Source organism: Rhinatrema bivittatum, chromosome 5 (genome assembly GCF_901001135.1).
Source record: "Rhinatrema bivittatum chromosome 5, aRhiBiv1.1, whole genome shotgun sequence".
Classification (NCBI taxonomy): Eukaryota; Metazoa; Chordata; class Amphibia; order Gymnophiona; family Rhinatrematidae; genus Rhinatrema; species Rhinatrema bivittatum.
In genome coordinates, this window is record NC_042619.1 from 51,920,267 (window position 1) to 51,936,208 (window position 15,942).

At 45.6% G+C, this 15,942-nt stretch overlaps 1 protein-coding gene across 1 annotated transcript in view; it reads right to left on the reverse strand.

The window, feature by feature from the left end:
• LOC115091497 (high affinity choline transporter 1-like) overlaps window positions 1-15,402 on the reverse strand; it is an 86,293-nt gene extending 70,891 nt beyond the window's left edge. Inside the window, exons 1-3 of the mRNA XM_029601708.1 lie at window positions 15,220-15,402; window positions 4,320-4,433; window positions 2,073-2,228 (exon numbers count right to left, since the gene is read on the reverse strand). Coding sequence (XP_029457568.1) covers window positions 2,073-2,228; window positions 4,320-4,433; window positions 15,220-15,397 — 448 coding nt within the window. The 5' untranslated portion in view covers window positions 15,398-15,402. The remainder of the gene's footprint in view (window positions 1-2,072; window positions 2,229-4,319; window positions 4,434-15,219) is intronic.
• Between the last annotated feature and the right edge of the window lie 540 nt (window positions 15,403-15,942).

The window sequence follows — 15,942 nt, forward strand, 5'->3', positions numbered from 1 at the left end:
TAGCTATTACCCCGATGGAAAAAGATCACTTAGCACCCGAGGCGTACTTTTTAACATGGAAAATGTTATGCTTGCCAACGGAGCAGGTGTAAAGTCTTGCCGCGTGACAAGGGCTCAACTTAAAAGCAAAAAATACTGTTTTTCTTTGGTTCCTCCTATTTAGTATCGTCGCGATACTAAGTAGGAAGAACCACAGATCTTCGCGATACTAAGTTGGAGGAACCGCAGAAAGCAGCACCATGCAAAATTAAAAAGGCTTGCCTGAAAAAAATAAAATTTCAGAGCACACGATATACACTCACAATATACACGCTCCAGGCCATATAGATTGTACTGGTCAATTAGCTGCTGCGGGATAAAATGGATGCTCATATTGAGTGTATGTTTTCCTAACCCACACCCTGCCACGTCTCCTGGGCGCCTGATGCCTAGGACTCACTAGGGATGCACAATTTCCCTTAGCTCATCCTTTTTAACATGGCAGTTCATTAGCCTATTGCATCGCAAGCCCAGGAGAGGTGGGCGGGCCTTAGGAGAACGGGTGCTCAATCTGAGTGCCTGTTTTCAAAGAGTTTATATTGCCTCTCAGTCTCATCCAGATACAGACACAGGCTGTCTCTTACATGCTTAGTCTCCCTCACGCACCCACACAGAGTGTCTCTCACTCTCACACGCTCAGTTTCACACACCCACACACGCTCTCGCTCTCACATGTCCAGTCTCACTCAGACACACACACATAGGCTGTCTGTTTCCTCCCGGGAGCACAAGTGGGCAGAAGCCGCCTCAGCCTGTCCTCCTCCAACCCCCGCAGCCGAAGGGACTCTTTTCTTGGGGCTGCTGGGACTGGCGCTGCACCGCTTGGAAATTCCACCCATCCCTGCTCCTTCTCTTCAATGAGTTCCGACACCCATGCTGCTCCTCTTTCACCGTCTTAGCAATGTGATCTCTCTTTCCCACGCAGGCCCACCACCCCACTTCCTCTTCTGGCTGCACTGAAAAGAGGAAGGCCATTCCCCCACCCGCCCTCCCCCCCACGGTGTCCTATAGGTAAGATGAGTGCTGCTGTTGGCTCTGCTACCAGCCCGGATGGAGAAGGAGATTGCTGTGTTTCGCAGGAGCAGAGGAGGGGAAGGCAAGATTAGCCGCACCAGCGGGGGACCAGAGAGCGCTATATTCTGCCCATGGAGGCTGCAACACACCAGCTTGTTCTTTGCGACACAGTGGTGTGTCGCGACATACTGGTTGAGAATCGCACATAATGAAGTTATTAGGTGATACATTTAAAACTAATAATAAAAATATTTTTTTTACTCAATGAATAAATTAAGCTCTGGAATTCGTTGCCATGGGATGTGGTGAAAGTTACTGGTGTAGCCGGGTTTAAAAAAGGTTTGGACCAGTTCCTGGTGGAAATGTCCATAAATCATTATTAAGGCAAAGTTGCAGAAATCCATTGGTTATTCTTGGGATAAGTAGCTTGGAATCTTATCTAACCCTTGGGATCCCGCCAGGTGCAACTCTCCTGGATTGGCCATTTTTGGAAACAGGATACTAGGCTTGATGGTCCTTTGGTCTGACCCAGTATGGCAAGTCTTATGTTCTTATGCTCTGGATTAAAAATATGTATATTTTTTGCATAAGTCTAGAATATGGCACTATTTGATTTATTGTGCAGAAGACAAAATCGAAAACAAAAAATGTCAGGTTTTATCCAGATCTGCTTACACATAGGATATTTCTCTGCATCAGACTGCGGGCAATATCGATCTCTTTTAGTTCATGTGCTTTCTTTGTAATCCCTGAAGTACGTTTGACTTCACCATCTGAATGATGGTAAATGTTAAAGGACACAGTCCATTTTTTTTGATCAGAAAGTCCTGCCCACGGTACCCAGCTACAATAAATACTGTACATAGATACTGTAGTTATTGGTTCAATAGTTTAATTAGTGTGTTCGTTCAGTATATTAAAAAACAAAAAAAATGTGTACATATTTTTTATATTCAATCTATTAACATATTGACCTTTATTCCAGTCTGCATTCTGGTGGATTTTTGTATATTTCTTACCTAAAGAAGCGAGAATAGCAGCAAACCAAAACACATCTCCTATCAGTGATATAAGGAAGAGAAAATTGGCCATTGTGTTCCCATAGGCTTCCTGCAGAGGGTCCATCATGGTCATGTAATTTTTGGATCTCATTGGTTTTATGAAGAAGATGGCGCCTGGTAAAATCAAATTATGTTTTCAGCCAATTCCTCAATGCAACATTCCTCTTTTAGAAAGTGAATTTTAATTGATTATCTTCCTAAGAGTGACCTTGCATATGATATATGTTTACTGCAGGAGAAAGCAACTCCAGTCAAGTGTCGCAAGCCGGTATGAAGCCAGATAAGTTTGGGACTGCTCTGAGGCAGTCCTAGAATTATCTGGCTAATTTAGGCCCAGCTTCTTGAAGCCGTGATGATTTTTTGCGGGGTCCCACTATCATGGGGGGGTGTTTCGCCGCGATATTGGGGCCCCTCCCCCAAAAACGCATCGCGGCTGTATGGCACGTTCTTTTGTGATGTGGCCAAATACCGCAACAGAAAAGAATGTGGCAAGTGGCCCTTTAACGCGATGGCGGTCCCAACTTCATGGGACTGCCATCATCTCAAACAGCTGCTGCCCCCCCCCCCCCCAAAATAAAACTGCAGCCACAGAGGGAGGTTGAGCGGAGGGTCAATGCTTACTCCCATTATAACTCAGGGTTGCCAGTTGAGGCTTCCCCGACTCCCCCGAATAGAAAAAAATGTTTACATTGTGTGTGCGGCAGCGGACCCCTGAAGTCAAAGCCCCTCCCCAGCCGCCCCCCCCGACAGTATCCTCTCCCAACCCTCCAACCCCCCACGCCCCCCAATTTCAATCACTTCCAAACCCTCACCCCCCCAAGAAAAAAAACCAACATTTTTGCAACCTCCCCCCCACCCCTGCCCCTCTCCAAAAGCCCCCCTACCTCAAAAAGGATCCTGCATGACTGGGGTAAGATCTGGGGATCAGACTCATGTGGAAAATGGCACCGACTGGGCTGGGTGCGAGGGTGCACCTGGCCCCAATGCAGGATCCTTTTTCAGGTAGGGGGACTTCTGGAGGGGGGCAGGAGAGGGGAGTGTGCTGAAATCTTTTACAATTTTTTTTGGGGGGGTGGGGGTAGGAGTGGATGCTTTCGGGGAGCCAGGGGTGGGGTGTTGGGAGTGATTGACATTGGGGGAGCCAAGGAGCTGGGGTTTGAGAGTGATTGACATCGGGGGGGCAGGGGGTGGTGGAGTTGGGAGGCCACTGCCGCTCTACGCAGAATGTGGGTAGTGGAAAACTTTGGGGAGGCCTGAGGTAAGTGGTTGGGAGTAGATACTATTGGGGGAGCCAGGCAGGTGGGGAGTTGGGATTGATTGATGTTGGGGGGTGCCTGAAGGTGGGGGTTGGGAGTGGAAGCTGTGGGGGTGGGGTGGGGTTGGGTAGTGGAACACTTCAGGGGGGCCGGGGGGTGGGGGGTTGGAGTGGATGCAGTCAGGAGGGCCACGGGGGTGAGGGCCATCGCTACCATGCGCATAATGTAAAACCTTTTTTCTTTTTGGGGGAGTTGGCGCCACCTTGACTGGCAGTCCTGGGTTGAAACGGTGGTCAGCACTGATCCCCACTCAACCTCCCTGTTTGGCTGCTGTTTCATTTTATTTTTCCTGCTGCTTTAAATGTGCAGTGGAAACTTCGGGTTTGCATTATGGTCCCGGGCCTCCCATTGCACATCTAACACTTTCTAAGGAACCGCTGTTATTTTATCGTGGTTGACCACTTTCTCAGTTGGCCGCAATAAAATATTTGTATCAAATTGGCTATTAATGACCTTCTTTGCATGCATTTGCATTATTCATGCATGCAAATCGCATGCAAAGAAGATCATTGTAATAGGGGAGGGTATCTGGGCAAGGAGATGCAAAATATCGCATATATCGTGCAATATCGCCGTAATATAATGCATGTTTGAGACCTAGCGCAGCTTGATGAATGACCTAGTTAGCCAGATACTGCTCAATATTGACTAAGTTAGATGGATAACTTTGCTCTGTCCAAGAACGCTGTTGGAATGCTTCTTTTTTTATCCATCTGTTGGCCAGATAATGATTTATCAGCTAAAACTTGGCCAGTCACGAGGGAGGGGGATATTTAAACACCAGATTTGTCTGGCTAGGTTTGGGACTTAGCCAGACAAATTCTTTTGAATATGGACCTCTACAAGCTTAAATAATAGAATTCAATAGTTGTTTTTTATTTTTTATTACCAATTAAAAGTCCTATGAAAAATCCTACTGGAGCCTGTGCCCATGCCAGTCCTCCTTTTGGGAGATACGTTATTTCAGCCGTGCCATTGATATATGCTCCTCCAATCCATGTGGCTGTAAAGTGAAAAGAATACATAGATTAGATTTATTTAGAAGAGGGCTTTCCAAAACAGTTCTAGTGACCCCAGAGCCAGTCAGGAATTTAGGTTAGCCACACTGAATATGCATGGGATAAATTTGCATATAGTAGGTATCCAGTATATAGTCATGGTCCAAATTTGGAGACTGCAGGTGACCCTTAAATTCACTTGAACTCTACTGCTTAACCTCTACCATTATTCTTTATGGGTAGGTGGTTCTGGTTCTGCTGCCGCATAGGATTGCACTTGGTTATCTATGCCTTTAAGTAAGCATGTTGGGAGAACTAACGTCTAGAAGGAGTATAACTCTGACTATATATATTGAGTTTCTGTGTATGAGATGGCCTCCCGTCATGCTTTGATGGAAATGCCCTGCTATTTTCCTGCACTTCTCTATCAGATCCTTCAGGAATAGATTCCCGAGGTCCCCAGCCCCAGGTCATTCTTCACTGCCAGATGCAGCAAGTGTGAAAAGCGACAAATACCCATCTTCTATTGCCTTTACTATATCTCCCTCACTGTCTGTCATAAAGACACCTGCCTGAAGACTCCTGCCTCTCTGGTCTAGCTCCCAGCCCTCCAGCATCTTTCATATGGCTGATAGAATATTGCAGAAGGAATGGAGGCTCTGCATCAACTGGGGGTGCAGCAAAGCCAACCTGTACACTTATGCTTTGTCCCTGCTAGAACTGCAGCCTGCCCCTGCCTCAGCCAGGTCCCCCAAGTATGCCCTCAGGGAGAGGCAGTGGCGTACCCAGAACGGAATATTTTGGAGGTCCCAAGGTTAACATGGCTGCGCAGTAGACAGAGAGATCTAGGCCTTACTAGTTGTACTCTTATTGATAAATAAAACCTTAGCAGGCCTCCTACAATGGATTTCTGTGGAGTCTGCCACAGCCATCAAGCATCATGAGTGACATTTTAAAATATTTTAATTCCATTACTTCAAGCACTTACCAACATTAAAAAATTCCTTATTAATCTATATTAATTTATTTGATATTTATTGCAGTTTATAAATGCACAATATGTAAAAAGTAAACAAAGAACAACTTAGCAGAAACATCAGATCCAATCATGTAATAAAAAAAATATCAATACATTCTTTTATGAATCTTCTTCCCAAAAATGCATAAAACCAAAATAAAACTGCGATAATCATAATCATCATCATAAAAAGATTTGCAACAGGTGCAAAACAGAATTAGGACATGCAAAAATAAAATTCTAATTCCGGTGTCACCTCAGTGAAAGCAAAGCAAATTCCCTTTGTTGCCAAACACTTTCAGGCCGATGCAATATGGACGCACGTTTTATTAACACGCGTACAATCACGTCTTCTGGGCGCCCAATGCAATATGTAAATGAGCTGCTGCACTAAAACGGACGCACTAGAAATGAATTGTGTGTCTGTAGCATGTCCATGGCATTGGGTGCTTAAGAGACGTGGCTGGGTGCGGGTTAGGGAAATGGATGCTCAATTTATGAGCGTCCGTTTTTTTCCCGTGGCAGCTAATTTACCGACACAATATGCACGCACAACATACATGGTCCGGAGCATGTATATTGTGGGTGATTTGTGCATCCCAAAATTTTTTTTTTATGCCAAGACTTTTTTTTTTTTTTTACATGGTGCTGCTTTCTGTGGTTCTTCCTACTTAGTATCGCGATGATAATAGCCTTTTCTAATGGCATTTTCTACATGGCATTTACATGGCATTTTCTACTTGGCATTTACATGTGATGAGTGCTATTAGCAACGCCTTTGTTTGGACCCGCGCGCTGATCCCCTTTATTGCATTGGGGGTTATGGATGCGCACCTAAAACGTGCGTCCAACCACTTGTTTAGCCGTGTAGTAGGCTGGGCACACTTTATTGCTTCGGCCCCTATGTGAAGAAATACAAACCCTTGCAAAATAAATAAATACATAAAGACCTAGAATCTTACAATACCACACATAACAGGAGTAACTGTCAGGGCTCAAGCAGCCACAGCAGCCTTATTTACAAAAAGGCAGCAAGGCAAACATTATACCAGCTCTAGACCACTAAGACGCTACCTAGTGGGCAAGCAGAACAAGCTGGACTGCTACAAATCCCTACAGAGGAACAACACGCTAGCCAAAATACTGCATCTCTGGCACACATGCCCAACACAGACAGACCCTTACCTAATACAGAATAAGGGACTACAAATTAGATACAGAAACATGCAAACAAAACTGAAATGGAAAGCCTAAGAAACCAGACTCTCTGAACATTGGAATACTGAAGAAAAAGCAAAATACAAATATTTAAGAAATGCACATTCCAAAGATGGCATATTCCAATCGCTGAAAGGCAAAATATATTTTTTTACCTTTGTTGTCTGATCTTATTTTTCTCATCAGTTGGTCCCAGTCTCTTTTTTTCCCCTTGTCTGTCTTTTTCTTATTCCTTTTTCAGGATCTCTTTTATTCTGTCGGTTTTTTCTCTCTCCTCCTGTCTTCTTTCCTTCCTCCTTCATACACATACACAGACTCTCTCACACATGTTGTCTTACATACACATGCTCTCTCACACAGCATCCCACTCTTCCATGCTCTCTCTCATATACACACAGGCTCACACTCTCCCCCCACACTCTCACTTACATGCTCTTTTTCACACACAGGCTCTCATTCTCACATGCTCTTACAGAGATGCTTCCATTCCCACAAACACAAAATACAGGTTCTCACTCTCACGTGCAGGCTCCCATTCCCCCCTACAGCATACACAGACTCTCACTCTTATATGCTCTCTCATATACAAACACACAGGCTCTCACATGGCTCTCTCACATATGCAGGCTCCCTCTCCCATACATATGTAAACACACAGGCTCTCACTCGCACATGCTCACACACAAAGGATCTCACATGCTGTCTGAAGGAACTAAAAATGAAATTTCAGACCTATTAGTAAAAATTTGTAAACTGTCATTAAAATCATCCATTGTACATGAAGACTGGAGGATAGTTAATGTAACTCCCATATTTAAAAAGGGCTCCAGGGGCGATCTGGGAAACTACAGACCGGTTAGCCTGACTTCAGTGCCAGGAAAAATAGTGGAAAGTATTCTAAACATCAAAATCACAGAACATATAGAAACACATGGTTTAATGGAACAAAGTCAGCATGGCTTTACCCAAGGCAAGTCTTGCCTCACAAATCTGCTTCACTTTTTTGAAGGAATTAATAAACATGTGGAAAAAGGGGAACCTGTAGATGTAGTGTATTTGGATTTTCAGAAGGCATTTGACAAAGTTCCTTATGAGAGGCTTCTAGGAAAAATAAAAAGTCATGGGATAGGTGGCGATGTCCTTTCGTGGATTGCAAACTTGCTAAAAGACAGGAAACAGAGAGTAGGATTAAATGGACAATTTTCTCAGTGGAAGGGTGTGGGCAGTGGAGTGCCTCAGGGATCTGTATTGGGACCCTTATTTTTCAATATATTTATAAATGATCTGGAAAGAAATACAACAAGTGAGGTAATCAAATTTGCAGATGATACAAAATTGTTCAGAGTAGTTAAATCACAAGCAGATTGTGATAAATTGCAGGAAGAACTTGTGAGGCTGGAAAATTGGGCATCAAAATGGCAGATGAAATTTAATGTGGACAAGTGCAAGGTGATGCATAGAGGAAAAATAACCCATGCTATAGTTACACAATGTTAGGTTCCATATTAAGTGCTACTACCCAAGAAAGCGATCTAGGCGTCATAGTGGATAACACATTGAAATCGTCGGATCAGTGTGCTGCGGCAGTCAAAAAAGCAAACAGAATGTTGGGAATTATTAGAAAGGGAATGGTGAATAAAACAGAAAATGTCATAATGCCTCTGTATCGCTCCATGGTGAGACCGCACCTTGAATACTGTATACAATTCTGGTAGCTGCATCTCAAAAAGATATAATTGCGATGGAGAAGGTACAGAGAAGGGCAACCAAAATAATAAAGGGAATGGAACAGTTCCCCTATGAGGAAAGACTAAAGAGGTTAGGACTTTTCAGCTTGGAGAAGAGACAGCTGAGGGGGGATATGATAGAGGTGTTTAAAATCATGAGAGGTCTAGAACGGGTAGATGTGAATTGGTTTTTTACTCTTTCGGATAATAGAAAGACTAGGGGGCACTTCATGAAGTTAGCATGTGGCACATTTAAAACTAATCGGAGAAAGTTCTTTTTCACTCAACGCACAATTAAACTCTGGATTTTGTTGCCAGAGGATGTGGTTAGTGTAGTTAGTATAGCTGTGTTTAAAAAAGGATTGGATAAGTTCTTGGAGAAGTCCATTACCTGCTATTAATTAAGCTGACTTAGAAAATAGCCACTGCTATTACTAGCAACAGTAACATGGAATAGACTTAGTTTTTGGGTACTTGCCAGGTTCTTATGGTCTGGATTGGCCACTGTTGGAAACAGGATGCTGGGCTTGATGGACCCTTGGTCTGACCCAGCATGGCATGTTCTTATGTTCCCATTGTCCCTCACAGACACACACACACTCTCACTTTTATATGCTCTCTCACATAGCTTCATATTCCCACACAAACACACAGGATCTCACATGCTCTCTCTCACATGCAGGCTCCTGCTCAAACTTCCATGCATACATACACACACACAGACTCTCTCTCTCATATGCAGGCTACCACTCTCACACAAACACACAGGCTCCCATTCCCACATGCTGTCTCTCTCACACAGACACCCCCAGGTAGGCTCCATTCACATCCCCCTTAAAGTAGGCTTTCAATCACATACACACATCCAGGCAGGCTCCCATTCACACACCCCAGCTCCTCAGGCAGGCTCTCATTTACATCCCCATCCCCCAGACAGGCTACCATTCAGACACAAACACTCCCAGGCAGGCGACCATTCACATACACGCACTTACACACACACACACACACACACACACACACACATACACAGGCAGGCTACTGTTCACACATACCCAAGCAGACACAAACACTCCCAGGCAGGCGATCATTCACATACACACACACACACACACACACACACACACACACAGGCAGGCTACTGTTCACACATACCCAGGCAGGCTACCTTTCACACACACATACTCAGGCAGGTTACTATTCACACACACACACACACACACACACACACACACACACACACACACGCGCACACACACCCCACACCCTGCAGGCATGCTACCATTTACACACAACCAGGTAGGCTATCATCCACATACTCACTCACACCCAGGAAAGCTTCCATTCACATACACCCTCTCCCAGGCAGGCTACCATTCACACACACACACACACACACAGACAGGCTACCATTCAGACACAAACACTCCCAGGCAGGCGACCATTCACAAACACGCACTCACACACACACACACAGGCAGGCTACCGTTCAGACATACCCAGGCAGACACAAACACTCCCAGGCAGGCGACCATTCACATACACGCACACACACACACACAGACACACACAGACACACACACACACAGGCAGGCTACCGTTCACACATACCCAGGCAGACACAAACACTCCCAGGCAGCGACCATTTACATACACGCACACAAAAACAAAACATAGGCAGGGGAGCTTGTTCTGCTGCTGCTCCTCATGTGCCTGTCCTCAGTATTCAAAACTTGTGGGACTAGCAAGTCCTCTATGCTGATCTCGCGATATGAGACCAGCATAGAGCACTTACTAGCCGCATGTGTTTTGAATGCCGCAGGGCCAGCCTATGTGAAGGAACAGGAGAGGAGAACAGGCTTCTGGTAAGGGTTTTTTTTCTTTAACCATCAGTCTCCTGATCCTACTCCTCTTCTCGGCTGATGCTGGGCTGCGTCCACCAGTAGCTTCGTGGGCCTGCTCCACTTTTCAGCTGCCAGTGGGATGGGTCCACCAGCGGTCTCAAGGGCCTGCTCCACTTCTCGGCCATCAGTGGTATGGGGACCACCGGCGGCCTTGCGGGCCTCTTCCTCCTCTTGGCTGCCACGCCCCTGGATGTGCATGCCAGGCAAGTCTGCTGCGGCCCTGTGATATGGCCTTGGACTGCCAGGCAATGCTGATTGGGTGGGCCTGAGCCCAAATTATCTGGGCCACGGTCCACCCATGCCCATCCGTAGCTACGCCACTGGGGAGAGGAAAACACGTGTTGAGTTCATGCAGGTCCAGATATCACTTTTGAAATGCATGCTACTCCCCTCTGCCTTAGCCAGTTGTCCTGGATCTGACTATGGCGCTGGTTGTACAGGATGAGGATGACCTTCCTATTAAATGTAGTCCTGGAGAAGACTTTGTAACTGGGAAAAAGCCTATGCTCTCCACTACCAGCAGGGGCTGGTCATCAAAGGCAAACATTTCCCCAATACGCCTCATTACTACTTTAGATGCTTCCTGCCTCTTGCCTTGGGACAGTGCTATGGAACACCATCCCACTTCGTCCATGGTAGGTTACTGCTTCGGACACTGTTGCAACCGTCGCTGCTCGACACCCTCACTCTGCCCTCTTTACCTCTGTGGCGACTCCCTCCGGGTCTGATGGATGGCTGGCTACCGCAGCGTTTCTATGCCGTCTCCCTCTGGCATCCCTGGACTGGCTTGACGCTGCAACTCCGCCATCTTGTCCTGATGCCTAGGGCGCACGCGCGCGTCCAGACTCTTGTACCAGCAAGGGCGCGTACCTCAGGGGCTTCCCCCTGAGATGACGTCATCTGCTTCCAATGTTTAAAGGTCTTTGAAAATGCTAACAAACTGAGTTAGTAAGGATATGCAAGGGGATTCGTTCCAAGCTACTCTGCCTCCTCGAACTTACCAGAGGTACCCGCTCCTCGGGGGCCTCGCTCTTTTCTTTATTTTCAGATTACAGATAGGAACCAGTACTCGCTCCTCGAGGGCCCATGTTCCTGGACACTCTGAAGATTCTCTACTGCCTGGAAGCTATCACTGCTACAAATAATTGTGAGTTACCATCGCTCTCTCAGAGCTTTCCCTGGAACCAGGTACTCGCTCCTCGAGGGCCTAATCCTTTCCAGCTCCTGAGCTTACTTGAGACCTTACGTGAGTTTTGTCATCTAGTTCTATTCATGAACACTGCCTACTCTGCCTACTCACGTTCTACAGTTTCTCAACAGCTCAGCCATCCTGGGATCGTTGTTCCAGTACCTGAGGGACTACAGCCCTGCCGGGCATATCAGCTCACTACTGCCACCTCTGGTGGTTTCTAATAACCTGTTTAATAAAAGAACTAATGTGTGTCTGTCTCCATTCTCCAGCCTAGCCGGTGGTCCCTCTCAGGGTATCCTCCTGGGAAAGTGGTCATCTGCCATCGGCCCAGGGATCCACCCACAACTATATCAGATTCATTACAGATTGCTACTCCTTAGCAAGATGATATCTGAGACTACCTCTCCAGGAGCCCGCTACACAAAGCTTTCTCTACAGATTGCTTCTCCTATCTGATTGCTCCTCCCATCAATCATCTTGTCCATAGCAGATTCATAACAAATTGCTAACTCCCTAGCAGATATAGAACAGATTGTCAACTACCTAGCAAATCGCTAACAGATTGCTAAGTCGAGCAGCAGATATAGAACAGACACATAGCTGGGGACTGCTGGCCTGACTGGTAGAAGGGGCTTGGGGGAAAGTCTTCCCCCTTTTCAACCTCTTTGGCTTATACGTTTAGTTATAGAAGGGCTCCCCAGCTACTACTGCCACGCTACTCTAAGCCAATGTTAATTTGTGCTGCTTCTGGAGGTAATACTATGCCAGCATTTGTCAGTTACTCCACTTGCCTCCCTTGACTGATATCCTTGCTACAGTGAATACACTGAGGAAAATGCAGGGCCTCTTTCATTTTAAAGTCCCTCCAGATCAGGGATGTCTTTCACAATCTCTTCTCTACATCCTTGGGGGCTGATGACAGCACTGGAGTTGATGTTGAGGGTGGACCCTGAGGAAAAAATTCCAGGGGAATCACTGATGCCCTCTGCTTGTGCTGCCTGCTCTTCCTGGGGCTTGATCTCAACATTGTCAGTATCATCTCTTTCCCTCATCACCTCACTGGAGGCTAATACACTACTGACTAAATTTCCAAACTTCTCTTCAGCTACTAGCTGTTCAATACCTTCTGATTAAGAGAACCCCAGACAAGATTCTTCCTCTGAATTAGCTGGTAAAAATAGTGCCTTTACTGCCTCAGAAAGAGGAGCCTTAGAGGAGCATGCTGCTGGTTTTAGCTGCCTCTGTCTGTGTCCCCGCCCTGCTACTGCCAGTCTTGGATGACTCTCCCACCTTTTCCTTTTGCTCCAAAACAAGAGGAAAAAGAACAGGTAGCGGTGGCATATGTTCCCCAAATTTCAATTTCTTCTGCCTTGAGCTACCTTCCATGACTTTCTTTAATTTTGGTGCAGAACTTCTTCTTTTATCATTGCTGCTACACTGAGTTCCTTCTGCACCAATTCCCCTACCCTGCCAACATTCCCTTCTTTCCCTTTCATGATATAATTTGTTGAAGTGTACTGCCTACTGGGGGTTTGAATATTACAAAGGAATTTTTAATTTATTGATACTGTAACTGTAACCCACTCAGAGTATCACTCTACTGTGTGTGTGGATACCGGTCTCTCTCTCTCTCTCACACACATATACATACAGATATAGTGTATGTGTGTGCTGACTGCAAAAAATGCTGACTGACAGTGACTCGTTTTCCAATCCACATTAAACAGAATTAAAAAGACTGGCAGTTTGATAAAACTGTTCTTCACTTCAGTCTGACAGTGTGCAGTGCTCACCTTACTGGAGCATACATGAAGTGGCCCTTTCCAGCACTGCACAACTTACAAAACAGAAGAGGAATCTATAGAGAGGTGCTTGTAGGAGCTCCATTCACCAGAAGCTGCTGCTGTAAATTTGTCTAAATCACTTCTATGTCCCAAAATCTGCAGATGTGAAGGAAAAGAAAAACTATCGTTCTTACACCACAGAGAAGAAAGCCAACCAGGATGACTGCAGGAGTCTGATGGTACTAAGTGCATTCCTACCTAGAAGCCAGCTCCTGGTGATGTGCCCTGCCTGGAGGTGGACATGAATTCCTGACTCCAGAAGATGTAGGTATCGTTGACTGGATCCCTGAAACCTGGCCACAATGTCTGCGATGATCCCTTTGGCATCACAGACCACCTGCATATTGAGGGAGTGGAAGCCCTTGAGGTTACAGTAGGAGGCCTCAACATCCCCTGGTGCCATTATAAAGATGTGAGTGCAATTAGTAGCCCCCAAGTCAGAAAGGAAAAGTGCAGTTTGGTAGAAATCAGTCATTATTTGTTGTTGTTGCTGTCTGTTCCAAAGGAACAGTGTATTTTCCTGACAAATATAACCAGGAAGTGCTCTATATGTATGGAGGTTGCAGAATGGCTTATTCCAGCCGTGACCAATAGAGGTATCTGGAAGGTGGCAGTGGCCAAAAATGCCAAGGTGGTGGTTACCTTGATGTGTACATGCAAGGGTACATGTCCTGCTCTGACTGCTGCCATAGGTACAGTATGGTTCTGTTGTTGAAACTGCACATGACTTGCTCCTCTGAGAGTTTCAAAAAGTACGTCTTTGTCCTGTATATTTCCTATAAGGGGTACTTCCTCCTCCTCCTCCTTTTCCTCCTTTGTTCACTCTCCCTACTCAACTGTTGTCACATAAGTATCCATAAGCCATTAGAGTAATTTTGAAAATGGATTCTCTACCCCTAATTCCCCAAGTATGGCCCTGACAGTCCCAGATATACTCACTGCCACCCCCATCCCCCGCCGAGTATAACCCAGTCTGTCCCAGGTACCCCCTTAGTATAGCCCAGTCTGTCCCAGGGGCACTCACTCCCACCCCCAGCTTGCTGTCGTGTCCACTCACCTGGAGAAGCCAGCCTGCCAAACGTTAAATGGCAAATCACCACGAAACTTGAACTCTGGTGCGTGAGTGAGCTGTAATAAAGCTACATGAGCAGTGTTGATGACGTTTGCATGTAAGTCGCATTTAAAATAGTGACACGTGTATACGTGCAAACCGTGCCCCAACACATCCCTAACACGCCCACGTTTTTCATGCATACTATTACTCGCGAAAGTGTATTTACACGTGTATGTGACCTGTTTCTGAAATACAGACTATGCATGAATGCTTCAAATACAAAAGCATATAAGCAAGCACTTTTTTTTTCCCCCACGTGTAACATTTTGAAAGTTTAGCTCTTAGATTAGATGTAGTCCACAGAGGGAGTGCTGGAGGAAAGCCTGCTTTACGAATGATTCATTGAGGTACTATAGGTGCTAACATAGCATTTTGCAATATCCTTTACAATTACAGAGCTCTAGGGAGGGACCTGCTGTGCACACAGCCTTCTCTGGGGCAGGTAGCCTGGAATCGCACATCTGGCACTTGGATTTCAGGGCCGTTTCCTAGAGAGGAGGCGGAGCACTGCTATTGCCAGTGACAGGTTCAGCTGAGATACAAGAAAAACCATAAACATCCATAGCACATGGAGAATGAAACATGTCACAAAGGTCAGCGCATTCACTAGATTATTCCTTCTCACACTTGCCAGCCACATTTCCCCCTGTCATTTGAAAAAAAAAAAACCAAACCAAACCCTCTGATCTGAATCACAAAGGGCCTCATTTACTATGTATTTTTCCCATGGACACAGAATGAGAGAAATAAATATATCTTAACATTCAAACTTACCAGTTGTGGAAAATAACAAAATGAATAAATTCATCTTTCTATTTGCTACGATGGCCAATTCAATTTGATTGCTATTCTTTCCATCCTTTTTGGTTTTCCAAGCGGCCCACACGCCTATAGTGAAAGTTAACAGATAGAAAAGAATCGCTGCTATGAGGGCAGGAATGTTAAGTGCCATTGTCAGGCTCAGTTCTGGTTAAGGAAAACTATTGAGAGAGGTTTTACAGAAGTTTGAAAGTCTTGTGATGGGAAACATTTTTTTTTCAGTATTTAGAAGAGGAAAAAAAAAAATGAATGCTTAGGTCACAAGACATCAGATCCTTGCCTCCCCCCCCCCCCCCCCCCACAACTAAGGCTGCCTCCTTCAGTCAACCCTTTTTTTTTTTTTTGTGCCAGCACCTAGCAGGATGGTAGCATATTCTAAATGTAGCCTGGGGCTAAAATACATATTTACATTACTTACTCCTCCAGATCCCAGAAGGAGACAGAGTCAGAAAAGCAGCAGTAGTAGAGTTCAACAGAAAATTTCTGCAGTAACTGAAGAGGAAGGCAGAAAAAAAGCACATGGAGGGAGGACCCAGCAAAGCTGCTCAATTCACAGCAGTGGCAGCAGCAGTGGCATAGCCAGAACTGAATATTTGGGTGGGGCCCAAGATTAACATGGGAGGGCAGTAGACATAGAGATCTAGGCCCTACTAGTTGTACTCTTATCGATAAATAATG